The sequence below is a fragment of the Boleophthalmus pectinirostris genome, unplaced genomic scaffold, assembly GCF_026225935.1.
Source record: "Boleophthalmus pectinirostris isolate CB_2022bp ecotype Guang Dong unplaced genomic scaffold, ASM2622593v1 HiC_scaffold_17, whole genome shotgun sequence".
In the NCBI taxonomy this organism is placed as follows: Eukaryota; Metazoa; Chordata; class Actinopteri; order Gobiiformes; family Gobiidae; genus Boleophthalmus; species Boleophthalmus pectinirostris.
Genome location: NW_026571115.1, coordinates 32,539,116 through 32,554,663, shown reverse-complemented (window position 1 = coordinate 32,554,663; position 15,548 = coordinate 32,539,116). Strand labels below are relative to the sequence as shown.

The 15,548-nt window shown below is 41.3% G+C and overlaps 1 protein-coding gene across 3 annotated transcripts in view; it reads right to left on the bottom strand.

Annotated features, from left to right (window-relative positions):
- LOC110175789 (E3 ubiquitin-protein ligase SMURF2) overlaps positions 1 to 15,548 on the bottom strand; it is a 159,658-nt gene that overhangs the window by 55,814 nt on the left and 88,296 nt on the right. The window contains exons 3-4 of one of the 3 annotated variants that reach the window (XM_055152329.1): positions 13,170 to 13,305; positions 4,980 to 5,113 (exon numbers count right to left, since the gene is read on the bottom strand). In XM_055152329.1, the coding sequence (XP_055008304.1) occupies positions 4,980 to 5,113; positions 13,170 to 13,305 (270 nt within the window). The remainder of the gene's footprint in view (positions 1 to 4,979; positions 5,114 to 13,169; positions 13,306 to 15,548) is intronic. The other 2 variants (XM_055152330.1, XM_055152331.1) reach the window with 2 other exon arrangements.

Sequence of the window (15,548 nt, the reverse complement as noted above, 5' to 3'; positions counted from 1 at the left end):
CTGATAAAAGAAAATAAAAAGCCCAGACTTTATCGGACCAAATTAAAAATATTATTGATAGAAGACAGCATGATTTAGTCCTGTTAAATCCTGTTTTTGACACATAATTACCTCCACCAAGGAGATTATGTTTTTGCCGGCGTTTGTGTGTTTGTTTATTTGTTTGTTTGTTTGTCTGTTAGCAACATAACTCAAAAAGTTATGGACCGATTTTAATGAAATTTTCAGGATTTGTTGGAAATGTGAAAAGGAAGAACTGATTTCATTTTGGGGGTGATCCGGAAGAAATCCTGGATTCTGGATCACTTTGAAATTTTAGTTAACATTGTGGTAAATGGGGCCAAAAATTTTGTTTCTCAATATCTCGGTTAATTATTGACCAAACCCCATGAAATTTGACTCAGGGATGGACAATGGGATCCTCTTTCATATTCCAAAGGCTGATCCGGATCTGATCCAGAAGACTGATTTTATCGCAATTTATATAAAAAATGGGGGTAGTCCTTGGCGGAGGTCTGCGCTCTCTGAGTGCTTTTCTAGTTTAGACCTGGTTTTACTTCTAGTTTAGTCCTGGTTTAGTCCTGATTTAGTCCTGGTTTAGACCTGGTTTAGACCTGGTTTTAGACTTGGTTTTAGACCTGGTTTAGACCTAGTTTTAGACCTGGTTTAGACCTAGTTTTAGACCTGGTTTAGACCTGGTTTTAGACCTGGTTTAGACCTGGTTTAGACCTGGTTTAGACCTGGTTTTAGACCTGATTTAGTGTCCGGCAATGAGTGGAAAAAAAAGGGATATTGCCCAAAATGTGGAAACAGGAAAATACCTCTGTGTAATCCATTTATTTCAACAAAGTAACTGTAATCCAATTACTACTCACTGAAACAGTAACTGTAACCGAATACAGTTACTCATAATATGTACTCTGATTACATAACGCCGGTGCATGTAATCTGTTACCCCCCAACACTGCTTGTTGGTCACATAAATATTGAACGTTTTACACAAATGAACCAACTTTATCTCTGCATATTTCTGCTTAATTTTTCCCCAAATTCTCCATTGACACGAATGGGATCCCCGTTTAACTGGAAGCGCGTTTTAAGAGCGTTTAGAGACAAAAGGGCAATAGGATCAACAAGATTCTTAGGCTCTTGTTTGTCGGGCTGTAACCGATTTTTTACATCGAAGTTTAATTCATCTTTGTCTGTAATGCTGCGCTCAGACTGGGGCATCAAAGTGTCCAGTTCATATGCAAAGTCTATGTGGACGCGCGTCTACTGTGGCCTGTGTTTTTGCGGCGCGAATCTGGCATTGATGAGGCGTGTCTTGAGCATTTAGGCGTCAACGTTCCGGAGTCCACGGCAACGGCGTTGAAAATGAAACATTCAGCATCGGACGCGCCACATCAACCAATCAGGAACGACTATCCAGTGACGTAGCGACATTATTATCTGGAAGAAAGAGAAGAAAGAGAAAGACCCGGGAACTGGGGCCGAGAGCCACAAACACTAGAACAAGAAAAGTCGCAGCTGCCAAGCCAAAAACCAGGACTATGTCAGGACTAAACCAGGACTAAACGAGGTCTAAACCAGGACTAAACCAGGACTAAACCAGCATATTTTTTCCCCAAAATTCTCCAGTGACATGAATGGGATCCCCTTTTAACCAAAAGTGCCACCATAAAAAAGCGCGTTTTAGGAGCGTTTTAGGATCAAGACGATTCTTAGGCTCTTGTTGGTCGGGCTGTAACCGATTTTTTACATCGAAGTTAAATTCATCTTTCTCTGTAATGCTGCGTTCAGACTGGGGCGTCAAGGCGTCCAGTTTATATGCAAAGTCTATGTGTATGTCTATTCTGTGTTTTTGCGGTGCAAATCTGGCACGTCTTTGAGCGTTCAGGTGCCAACGTCCAGGGCGTCGACGTTAAAAATGCTGAACTTTCAGTGTCAGACGCGCCGCATCAACCAATCAGGAACGACTATCCAGTGACAAAGTGACGTTATTATCTGGAAGAAGGAGAAGAAAGAGAAAGACCCGGGAACTGGGGCCGAGAGCTACAAACAACAGAACAAGAAACTCTACGCCGTGTCATTATCGGAGTATACTGTATTTTTCGCACTATTAGGCGCTCTGGATTATAAGGCGTAGTTCTTCTTCTTCACTTGCCGCTTGATCAGTCCGTCGGAAAATAGAGTCCCGCCGTCACTTCCGTTGTGGCATTTGCGTTTGTGTTGTGGCGTTTGTATTTGTTGCGGCGTTTGCATAAAAATAGAGTCCCGCGGTCATTTCCGTTGTGGCTTTTTTTTTTTGGTGTGTTGTGGCTTTTTGTTGTGTTGTCGCATTTGTATTTGCTGCGGCGTTTGCGTTTGTTGCGACCCCTCTCGGCTTCCGTAGTCTTGGGTCTCGCCACTAATAAAAATAATCAGGTTCCATATTTGGGAATTTACCTTTACGATACTTCATGGAAAAGTACAACGTAAATCTGAAACCCACTAATAATTAATTAATAATTAATTCTAATTCTAAAGCATTTTTTTAGTTTGCGAACCAGGAAATGAAGTTGTTAACATGCTGCTGTTTGTATTAATCTGATTTCCAAGGTCTGCAAGCACTTAGCAGGGGGTACTTGGAAAGGTTTCATGTGGTATTTGGACAAAAACATTTCTTTGTAGCCAATTTTACAGGTTTAAGACTGATTTCCGAGGAGTCTAGATGTCGGTGTCGTTAGTATAACAAGAAAAACAGACAATATACCGCTAGTAAACATATTTATTTGTCTGGTACTCGGGTTAGGGGACAAATCATAGAGGGTGCTCAGGATTAAAAAAGGTTTGGGCCTCTGAAAGTTGAGAAACGTGCTTACAAAACTCATCACTGTGAACAATTTGGATGCGAGGAATGCGTTTGGAAAGTGAGGAATAACAAAACCTGGACTGCTGCAAACAATTTACAATTAAATCGGATTTAAAACAGTAAAAATCGCATTTAGTGGTTTGAAAAGACAAGAATTTAATGTATGATTTTAGGTTACGTCTTAATATAGGCATTAGTTGTGGCAGTGGCTTTGTGGTTCGTAAACATGTGCGTATATTTTGTACTCGAATAAGTTCAAGATGGATATATTTAATGCCATACTGTGTAACAATCCAGGAAAAGCAATAAGATCACCAGAAAAGTAACAAAGCACATCTTTACGTTTATTAAATGAAAAGGGAATGAGGAGTGAAATACAAAATACAATGTAAACGCAAGTTGGTGAAGGTTAGAGTTGTCAAAAGTATCGAAAATCAGACACTACTCGATACTAAAACTGGTTTCAAAACTAGAAAATCATTCGAGCAGGTACTGATACTAAAAAAGTCACATTCACAGGACAGAAATCCACCTTTCCTGAATAGTTTTAGAATGATCTTGAGCTGTATCAGAACAAGTATAAGACAAGTCCAGGGGTCTAAAAATGTCCGCCAATTCAAGTCAACGGGCTGAGCTCAGTGGCGCAAGACTCCAGATTCGCCTTTAGCCCGGCGAGGTACTTCTGGTGGCTCCAGGCCGATTGAACATGCACAGGAGCTAACGATTATAAAGCGTTTTTTAAGACGACTGGAGAATTTTGAGTTAAGATAAAGTTTATGATCTAAAAATAGGTAAAAATTGCCACAAAATCCAACATTTTTGAAAGTTGTAGGTGCCCCGTCAGCCGAACATGAACAGTTTGTGATTACATTGCACTCCAAGAGAAAAATCCCTTCTCAGCTCTGTGGATTTTTCCGCTGTAGTACCAGTGAGTGACCACTACATCAACTGGAGGCATCTACAAGCAGCAACACCCTATCCAGTTATTTTCATCGATCCACACAAGACATGTAAACAAACAGCGCCGTGTGATGACGTCATCGCCCTCAGTGCAGCAACGTTGGGACGACAAACACGGTCGCAAACACAGTTTCCACAAACCAAGACTATCCACTTTTCTGTTGATAAAAGTATTAAAATTATTATCCCACAGACAAAAATGTGAGATTAATTTGTGATTAATCTCAAATTAACTATGACATTCATGAGATTAATCGTGATCAAATATTTTAATCGATTGACAGCACTAGTTTATTAGTTAAAAAGGAGCTTCCTTACACAGAGCAGGCTTGCTTCTCCACAAATCTGACTCTTATTTGGCCTGTTTCCATGGAAATGTTGTTCCTTTGGCTATAATCTTCCACAGTATGATATTAAACGTATTTATCTCCATGGAGAATGTTCAGAAATATGGTTTTAACTTTCTGTTTCCATGGAATCCTGCAGGAGACGTACCACCTCCAGAACCCTACATACTGTACCTTTAATAGTGAATACTGTAACGTTATAAATTCAGAGTTTTACATTTTTAAGCTCATCGTCTGGACCAGGGGTGTCAAACTCAAATTCACAGAGGGCCAAAATTAAAAACTGGGACCAAGTCATGGGCCAAACTAAATATTTATTGAAAAATTTCAACAACATCTGCATGTTTTCTCTTCTTTCAAGATATGTAATGTTAAGCCTTCTTATTAAAATATTTTTTTTTATAATAGTTTTGCTTAAACATTGAATCCAGAACAAGTATAATATAAAATAATAACAACATTTTAAATAAATGATGTCTCTATAGTCTATCTGTAGCCGACGGGCGAGCTCTAATACATATTGGATATGATCTCACGGGCCAGATATAATTGTATCGTGGGCCAAATTTGACCCCCGGGCCTGAGTTTGACATGTCTGGTCTGGACAATATTGCATGAGGAGCCAATTCGAATTCAGAAGAGTCTGGAATCGGACCAAAGACCAAGACAAACCTCAGTCCTAACTCTGGATCTTTGAATTTCTGGATGGACACAGCACCTTTAAAGACTTGTGCTTCTGTATATAATGAAAAGTAATGCATTTTCATTCTTTTTATGAGACATAAAACGCACGAATGAATGTGCAGATGGCTTATACTCACAGCCGGTGTCTTTAAGGCGGTTGATGGCGTTGGACAGAAGGCGCACGCAGCCCAGAAACCCCGCCCCCTGCTTTTTATGGATCTTCTTATGGTTCCAGACGCTGATCGTGATGGAGTCCGACTTCCCAATGTATCTGCGGAGGAACGAGAACACGGAGAAGAACGTTTAGCTACTGTTTTAGATTTCAGCATTGCCCGTGTGGTTTGTGAGACGGACACAGACTGATCCAATTTGTGCTGGATCGGGATTAAAGGCAGAACGTGCAGGTTTAGCAGAGTCTGTTTGCAAACAAAGCTGAGCCACGTTAACAGGCTTGGAGCTGGAGTCAAAGAAGTGTTTAGACAGGTCAAATACAAAATACAAACACACAAGAGGAGTAGATGGGTTCGTTTTAGAATTGATGTTAAGATTTTATTGTTGGTTTTTAAAGCTTTAAAGGGACTGGCCCCACGTTACATCTCAGTTCTCATCCAGATTTTCTTCCACTGTGCGCTCTGAGGTCCAGTTCCAGCTCGTGGTGCCTAAGACGAGACTTCAAACCAGATGGGACAGGGCCTTTTCTGTGACCGGGCCTAAACTCTGGAAAGTTTTAAGTTTTAAGTCTCGTCTTAAAAAACACTTTTACTCTCTGGCTTTTAAAAATCGTGTGAGTTGTGTGTTCCTCTGTGTCTTATTTTATTTTTTTTTTTTTACCTTTTTTATTTTTGGTTGGTATTCTTGCTCTTATTTGATTTGACTAGTGTTATTGTCTTAACGAGGACAAGTACTGTTAAATAGAGCTTTATTTTATATTTCTACTGGATATGTTTTATCTGTAATGTGTAGAACTTTGGCTGGGTATCATTCAGAAATACGATACATATCTCGATACGGTGATCTTACAATTCGATACGATTCAGTAAAAAAATAATAAATCATGGCTGTGATACTAAAAGTCTTAGCACTTCTTGTGCAAAATGAATATGAAAAACACCCATTTTACTCATGAAAACTGTGAAAATGGCAAATGTGTCACATAAATGATGGACGAGTGCGACTGAAATGTTTGTTACTGCTCGAGTGAACACTTTGCAAGCTGCACTAAGAATTTTAATGTACAGTTTTATCTGCAGACTGAACAAATCAGACAACGAAATAATAATGTCACTCACAAATTTGAGATTCAGTGCAATAAGAGATCAGTCCAACATGTGGAGACACTGGTGTGGTTGTCTTTTAAAAACATGAATGTTTATTGTTTTGTTTTGTCACTGTCCTTGTCTGTTTTTTAAATGGACCATGAGTCCGGAATAAAGATGATGATGATGATGATGATAAACCAGTTTCCTTCCTCTGAACAAAACTGTAACACTGTAACAAAAGAATTTAGATGTAAATATATATTTATAAGTATATAAATATACTCTTGGTGATACATCGATACATTATCCGGCGATATCAATACTGTATCATCACATTACCACATTATTATCAAGACACTTAAAAGAGTTTTTACGTCAAGAAACCACTCACCCATTCACACATACATTTATACACAGCTGTGCATTGAGGTTTACATGGAAAACTCGTTTTTATTTAGTTCCACTGAACTTCTGGGGGTGGGGAAGGGTTCTGATTGGACAGAGACACGAACATATTTACATCGACCAGAACAAAACACACACTTCAGCTGCTACCGGCTTTTTCGTCATCTCAGTTTGTCGTTACGCCACGGACACAAACACGATCCAAACTTTTTTCGCAGTGGTTCACTGCGGCAGCTGGAAAATTCTGTCATCACGTTTTACATCTGTCAGCTGAGGAGGAGAAGGGAAGAGTGTCGGAAAAGGGAAGAAGAAGAAACAAACGCTACCTCAGCCCACTCCCGCATCCCACTCGCAAATCCAAAGAGACGAAAGTCCAAAGCCAGAACTGGTGGAGCCGGATCGTTGGGATCGAGTCAGAAGGGACGACTCAACAAACACATGCTGAACGACCGGAATTATTTTTAAGAAGAATAAATGTTTACACGATCGAGGAATAAATGAATTTAATTGGCTTTCAAATCAGAATAAACCACCCACTTACTTCGGAATTAAGTTTAATTCTGAATCATCATTTTCTTTAGGAATTAATTGTTTACATGATCTTTTTAAAGCAGAATTAATTTTTATTCAGAATTAAAGCTTTCATGTAAACGTGGCAAGTGTTGGCCATAACTTCAAATATGTGTAAAGTTTGTCCTTTTATATTTCGACTCCATTCATTGAACCTCTGCCCCGCTGTCCTCTGCCCCGCTGTCCTCTGCCCCGCTGTCCTCTGCCCCGTCCTCTGCCCCGCTGTCGTGCGCATCTGCTCCCACGGGTCTCTCCTTCTGCGGCGCTCCGTCTAATCAGCTGTCGGCCCTGGCACTCTCCACCGGCCTCGTAATTATCATGCCTCTTACTGAAGGGATATGAAACAATGGCCTGTGAGTAAGACGTCTGGACATGTTGAGCCGGGGCCAAATGCCTGTGTGTCTGGGTCCCGCTCGGCCCGATGGGAGGGGAGCCACGACGACAAGCCAAGGCCCCGTCAGCTGGGCCGGACCTGACTCGTAAAATTCATTAGTCTGGAGAAGGTTTTCGGAGCAGACGGGCCGATAGCGCAGAGGAAACGCGGAGAGAAAAGAGGATGCAGACGACCGGGCCTAATATGGACAGTGTATGGAATGAACGGTTTTATATAGTGAAGGAAAGTCAGAGGAGAAAAATGTGCTCTGCTCTACAATGAATTACCAGACGAAGAGTTAGGGTCAGAAGATTAGGGTCCAGTTCTTGTTATTCAGTTAAATATGACTGAAAATCAACTCATTTAATCAACCAAATAATCAAACAAACAACCAAAACACACCATGTGCTATAGGGGTGTGCAAAAATACTTAAATACTGATATATCGGTATCGTTTAATGTGATGATACAGTGTCGATATCGTGGGCTGCTGTATCGATATATCGCCAAGAGTATTTTTTTGATTTATTTATTTTTTTATTCTAAAGAAATTTATTTCATGTATTACAGAGCTATTCATTTTGTGTTTGTTTAGAGGAAGGAAACTTGTTTATTCGACAAATTTGACATTTTCACTGTTTTGAAGATTAAAATCGATGTGTTTCATATTCACTTTGCACAAGAAGTGGTTCAAAAAGTGTCACAGCCATGATTTAGCTTTTATTTTTTATTGAACCGTATCGAATCAATTTAAAATATATCGAATAGAAAGTGCGCAGTATCAAGATATGTGTCGTATTGATATCGTGGGCTGCTGTATCGATATATCACCAAGAGTGTTTTTTGGTGTATTTTACGAAATGATTTTGTTATAGAGCTGCAGTTTTGTTGCTTGTTCAGAGGAAGACATTTTGTTTACGCGACACTGCGAACCTGCAGCTTCACCTCGATCCGTGCGCTGTGAGGATGTAAACAGACACACACGAGGAACTACTCTTGCCTTTTTACTTTTAAACAACGTTTCAAAACTGAATTCACAGCGCGGTTTTGTGGACTGGGGTCATTTATTATTTGTGCGGGACAATTTCTATGGATAATGTGGATGAGACGCTGTAGGTTAAATTGACCACTTTACAAGAGGTGAGTAATAAAGTCTTCTCATTATTTTCGCTGTATCCTGAGGTTGTATCTTGCGTTTCGGTGTCCGTCGCTCCGTCTACCCCTGACACTCTGTTTTATTGGCTTTTACCGTAGCGTTGCTGATGTTTGGTGGTTATGATCTGACACTGACACCACACATATGAGGAGTGCAGCGGCTTAAAAAAAAAAAAAGACACAAAGTCGGGTCACGCCTCCCCGAACTCAGGGAGAAGCAAATCGCAGTCAAAATCGGGCAAAAATGTATAGTAGGAGTGCGTAGTTTGCCTTCAAAAATGTAGCTGGTTAGCCTCTGTGATTCAACTTATATTTTAATTTTTCAAAAAGTCTATGGGAATTAATGAAAAATGGAAAATTTCAATCCAGAACAGGAGCAGGTGATCACAGTCGAGCTCCATGGAGGTTAAACTACACCACCAGGCCAAGCTACACGTCAGATCTACAAAGAGACAACCCCCGCCCACAAGTTTTTCAGAGGATTTTGGCAAATGAAACGCCTTTATTAAAAGTGTAAAAGGTAGATACAGTGTGTTTAATGTCACGAAACACTCCAGACCTAAGTAATAACACCCGAACAGAGACGCGTGGCCGTCCCCCGACAGGAAAGCGACACGGAGCAGCTTTGAGACATAAACCTGCGTCTCCTGACCTGACCCGTACGTCACGGCTCCTCAGAATAGAGCCGTTCTTCCTCGGCTCTGACGGCTGAGCGGAGAGGCAGGTGTCTCACTCACGTCTCCCGTCACACTCGCGCTCTATTAAAGCCTCCTCCGGCCCACAGACCCCGCACCTGTGAGCCCTGCTATCGTCTTCGTCTCTCGTCTTCACCCCGTCTGAGGATCTGACCTCTGACGTCTTCCGCCAGTCAAGAAGTCAAACAATAAAAGGGAACACGCTGATCTACTGGAGTTTGAGTCGCACTTTTTTTCATGGTTTGGGTGTTTCCTGCGACTTACACTCCGGTGCGTATGTATACTTATGTATTCAAATTTTCACACTGAAGCGACGAGAGGCTCTAGTCTTGCGTGTCAGTATCTGCTGTCACTTGGCTCTACTGCGCATGTCTCCTGCAGAAAGAGCCTCTGTCCTGTCTGTATCATGTCGATCGCACCGTTACTTCTGTACCAATTTAAACAACCTTATAAAGACAAATGAGAAGACTGAACACAAATGCCCCCCCCCCAAAATAAAATCATATTTTTCAGATTACAAACTGTAAGTAGCAAAATCTGCAGCTGAAAACGGTAATCGAGCAGCAGAAAGAAAGTTTGCAGTGAGAGAGAAACTTGTGACACCGGGAGTTTGCACCATGAAACTTTCCTGGAAGTCACTGGATGAATCGACAAAGTCTGGACTTCAGTGACACCGAAACCATCCTGTCGGGATTCAGAAAGGCCGGAAAAATTCTAACTGGAACTGAGTCTGACGACAGCGACACAGAAGAGGAAACAACGCTCTGTTTACCTCCGGAGGTCACAGAATTACGCGGAAGTGTCCTTGGTTTAGTTTAGTCCTGGTTTATTCCTGGTGTAGTCCCTGGTTTTGTCCTTGTTTAGTCCTTGGTTTAGTTCTTTTATAGTCTTTGGTTTAGTCCTGGTTCAGTCCTAATTTAGTTCTGGTTCAATAATAGTTCAGTCCGGCTTTAGTCCTTGGTTTGGTTTAGTCATAGTTCATTCCTTGTGTAGCCCCTGGTTTAGTCCTTGGTTCAGTCCTGGTTCAGTCCTGGTTTAGTCCTTGGTTCAGTCCTGGTTTAGTCCTTGGTTCAGTCCTGGTTCAGTCCTGGTTTAGTCTTGGTTTAGTCCTGGTTCAGTCCTGGTTTAGTTTTGGTTTAGTCCTGGTTTAGTCCTTGGTTTAGTCCTGGTTCAGTCCGGGTTTAGTCTTGGTTTAGTCCTGGTTTAGTTTTGGTTTAGTCCTTTGGTTTAGTCCTGGTTTAGTCCTGGTTCAGTCCTGTTAGTCCTGGTTCAGTCCTGGTTTAGTCCTGGTTCAGTCCTGGTTTAGTCTTGGTTTAGTCCTGGTTTAGTTCTGGTTTAGTCCTGGTTTAGTCCTGGTTCAGTCCTGGTTTAGTCTTGGTTTAGTCCTGGTTTAGTTTTGGTTTAGTCCTGGTTCAGTCCTGGTTTAGTTCTGGTTCAGTCCTGCTGTAGTCCTTGGTTTAGTCTTGGTTTATTCCTGGTTCAGTTTTGGTTCAGTCCTTGTTTAGTCCTGTTTAGTCCTGGTTTAGTCCTGGTTCATTCCTGGTTTAATCCTTGCTTCAGTCCTGGTACAGTTCTAGTTTAGTTCTGATTCAGTCCTGGTTCAGTCTTTGGTTTAGTCCTTGGTTAAGTCCTGGTTTAGTCTTGGTTTAGTCCTGGTTCAGTGGTTTCGTCCTTGGTTCAGTCTTGATTCAGTTGTTTTCAGATTTATTCTCTACTTACTCGTTCTGAGATGCATAATTCTCGTCTAGAACTCGTTTATTTTAAGAAAACTCGTCAAGTAAAATGATCTTGCTGCATGGACAGATCATTTCAACATTTTTAACTCATTTTCTGACAGATTTAAGTGTTTATATCTCACATTTTGCTTTTTTTACCGTGCGGGAAAGGTTCATTTTTGCCCTGTGAATGTGATTTTATTAGATATTAGATATTTTCCCCAAACCGTGCAGCCCTAATGGGAACTTCTTTGCGGGAGAGAGAGCGAGGGGGAATCCGTATCCATGTCAACCAAACAAACTGAGTCCTTCCTGTATGCGCACACTGGAACCTTTCCCGGCAGTATCACGCGCTCTGGCCCCCGTACAGTTCTTTTCCAGACTTCTTCCACCGGCGGCGATCTTTGGAAGGACTGGACGGGACGAGCACGTGCGGGGAGAAAGTGTGACGGGAGAGCGGGGCCTCGGATGCAGCTGCGGAGGACATTTTTAGAACTCTGGCCCGGACTAAATAAATTATGTCATCGCAGTCAAATGTGATGTAAGGCGTGTTTTGGTAAAGAGTTTAGAATAGTTTAGGGTGAACAGACGGCCCCGATTTACCCGGGACAGTCCCAGTTTTGAGCCCTGTGTCCCCCTGTCCCAGCAGATTTATACAAAACCACTGATTTGTCCCAGTTTTGTACAAGAAATGCTCCTAAGTGTGTCCATATTTTTGACCAATCTGATCCCTGCCAACAGTAAAGAGAAGCATACATTGTCATTTATTAAGCTAAAATACAGAAATGCTGCTTAAAAATGACCAAAACACAAAGAAAATGTGATTACCGTATTTTTCGGACTATAGGCGAGTTTCAGCTGACGTCATTGTTATTAAAAGCCCGCGTTGCATGTTGGGAAATATTTTGGTCCGAGGCAAGAAACACAATCCGTGTATCATTCGTTCATTCGTTTTTCAATATAAAATCAAAAATAAGAAAACGAAAAAACAACAGTTTTCTTCATTATTTGTCGATAAAACCAAAGTGAAAAAACAGATAATGATTTGTTTTTTCAGTTTTTGATTTTGTGTTTAAATGAAGAATGGAAAATACGGATAACGGCCGTTTCCAGTTTACGTGACTTCCGTGACTGCGATGTCGGACTTTTGCACCGCGTACGGACTGAACCAGGACTGATCCAGGTCCGGGACCAGACCGGGACCAGAGCCGGACTGAGACTGGGACCAGACCGGGACCAGACCGGGACCAGAGCGGGACTGAGACCGGGACCAGACCGGGACCAGACCGAGACTGAGACCGAGACCAGGCCAGGACCAGACCAGGACCAGACAGAGACTGAGACTGGGACTGAGACTGAGACCAGGCCAGTACCAGACCGGGACCAGACCGGGGCCAGACCGAGACTGAGACCGGGACTGAGACTAGACCGGGACCAGACCGGAGGCTCAGAGCCCACGACAGGGCCGGAGCTCGAAGCTGAGCTCGGACCCCGCGGAGGCTCAGAGTCCGCTCTGGTCCCGGTCTGGTTCCTGGTCTGGTCCTGGACCTGGATCAGTCCTGGCTCAGTCCGTATGCAGAGGAAAAGTTCGGCATCGCAGTCACGGAAGTCACGTAAACGGGAAACGGCCGTTATCCGTTTTTTCCATTCTTCATTTAAACACAAAATCGAAAACTGAAAAAACGAATCGTTGCCTGTTTTTTCATTTTGGTTTTGGAGACAAATAATGAAGAAAACTGTTGTTTTTTCATTTTCTTATTTTTGGTTTTATATTGAAAAACAAATGAACGAATGATACACGGATTAGTCTCCAACCTTAAAACGGAAATGCCAAAGAGCTACTCATTTTAGCGATGGAATTGAAGTGGATATAAGAGGACAAGCTTTAGATGTTGTACAATTAAATGCCTTTAAAACATGAATCCATCATCCGTTTATTAGTGTGCAAAGTTCAAAATAACACATTTACAGTGGTAATTAATCAAATCTGAGTTATTCAGTGTAACGCGTAATTCAGAAACTCTTTGGCGAGCTGCTTATAACAGGGTGGAGAGCTACTGGTGGTTCCCGAACTACAGGTTGGAGACTCCTGGGATAAACAGTATTCACCTGAAAGCGTTGGCAGAGTGAGAGAGACAGAGACAGATATACTCACAGGTCGTAGTGTTGGTTCCACTTGGGGTCTAGCGTGTTCCTCACAGTGTCTGTAGAGTGGCATTGTCCTGAACCGTCCACCACCACTTTGGCGAAGGGGTCGGGCAGGCCTAGAGACAGCACAGGCACATTACCTACTGGTACAAACGGAACAGATCACACTCACAACACAACTCTGAAAAACACTGAAAACATTAAAACACGTCTACTGTCTTCTGAAATTTACACATAGACAAACTTTACTGATCCACAAGAGACGCAGTTGCTCAAAAATGACAACGTAAGAAGATTATTATTGTATTTTTTGGACTATAAATTGCACTTTTTTTCATAGTTTGGGTATTTCCTGCGACTTATACTCTAGTATATTAACATTTTCACAGTGACAGCCTCGGGAGAGTGATCTAGTCTTGTGTGTCAGTATCTGCTGCTCCTGTTCCTCCTGTACCACTGTCACTTCACTCTACTGTGCATGTCTCCTGCAGAAAGAGCCTCTGTTCTGTCTGTATCATGTCAGTCGATCGCACCGTTACTTCTGTACCAATTTAAACAAACTTACAAGATGACTGAGAAAACTGAACACAAATGCCCCAAAAAAGAAAATCACATTTTGCTGATTAGAAGCTGCAAGTAGCGAAATATGCAGCTCCTGTACCACTGTCACTTGGCTCTACTGCGCATGTCTCCTGTAGAAAAAGCCGCTGTCCTGCTGCAAGTTGTGAAATATGAGCCGAAAAAACGATAATCGAGCAGCAGAAAGAAAGTTTGGAGTGAGCGAGAAACTTGTGAGGGACTGGGGAAAAGCGGGGATGGAGAACACAGCTTCACAGTAACCAGGAAGGTGCAACATGAAACCTTCCTGAAGTCACTGGATGAATCGACAAAGCCTGGACTTCAGTGACACCGAAACCATCCTGTCGGGATTCAGAAAGGACCGGAATAATTCTAACTGGAACTGATGCTGAGTCTGACGACAGCGACACAGAAGAGGAAGCGGCGCTCTGTTTACCTCCGGAGGTCGAGGCGGAGTTACTCAGAAGTGACACCGTGGATGAAGAACTGAATGGATTTAGTGATTTGGAGTGAGATGGAGAGTTTGTTAAACTTGTTCTGTTCTGTTGTTTATGTTATAGTTTAATCTGAAGAACTGTTCATATGTGACGTTAACAGTCTGTTTGTTCTCTTTTATTGTTATTACTAGAACTTGACTTTCACGATGAAATGTCAGTTCCTGATCTCTGATTTTATAAAATACCTTTCCCCAAAAAAGTGCGAATTATATATGTTTTTTTTCCTTCTTCATTGAACAAAGTTGTTTTAAATGGCTATTAAATAAATTTGAATTGAATTGCATTGAATTGAATTACACATTTTTGACTGGGGCAATTTATAATCCGAAAAACATAGTACTTCATAGTGGAGACCAAGTAAAATACAACTCTTTGGAAATCGGTGTTTGCCAACCCCAGAATTAAATCTTTGTATTTTGATACATAGGAATCAGAATCAGTCCAGTCTGGTCTAGGGGTGTGCATTGCCTTGAGTCTAATTTGCATGTCACCATTCGATATATCACGATATATCCCAATACTGAAACATATGGTGATATATTCCGATTTATCAATAATTACTTCTATTAATACAGTCAACTGCACCTTCACAAGGACACACTTATATGAAATATCATTTATAAAAATGTTTAAATCATCAGTGAATGTAAATCATGAATTTTTGTGAAAAATATTATTTTAAAAATCGATTCGGATGCATTTTGAATCGATTCGTGAATTGTGCAATGAAGTATCACGATGTATCACTGAATCGATTTTTTCTTACACCCCAAGTCTGGTCCCCACTCTCGCCGTCGCGCCCAGAGCCAGATTCAAAGACAGCTGTCCAATTAGAGCTGTGCAAAAATATCGAAATAATATCGTTTAATGTGATGATACAGTATCGATATCATGGGCTGTTGTATCGATATATCACCTCAGAGTATTTTTTGGTATGTTTTACTAAATTATTTTGTTACAGTGCTACAGTTTTGTTGTTTGTTTAGTGGAAGGAAACACATTTGACATTTGAAATTTTATTTATATTTGAATTGATTAAAAGAAAGCTCAATTTTCACTGTTTTCGTAATTAAAAATATTTGTGTTTCATATAAGCTTTGCACAAGAAGTGGTTTAAACAAAGACTTTTAGTATCACAGCCATGTTTTAGCCTTTAGTTTGTATTGAACTGTATCGAATCGAATTGAAATATATCATATCGAACAGAAAGCGCACTGTATCGAGATATGTATCGTATCGGCAACTTCTTAATGAAACCCAGCTCTACGTCCAATCAGATTAGTTTATATTTGAAATGAAGGAGATTATTG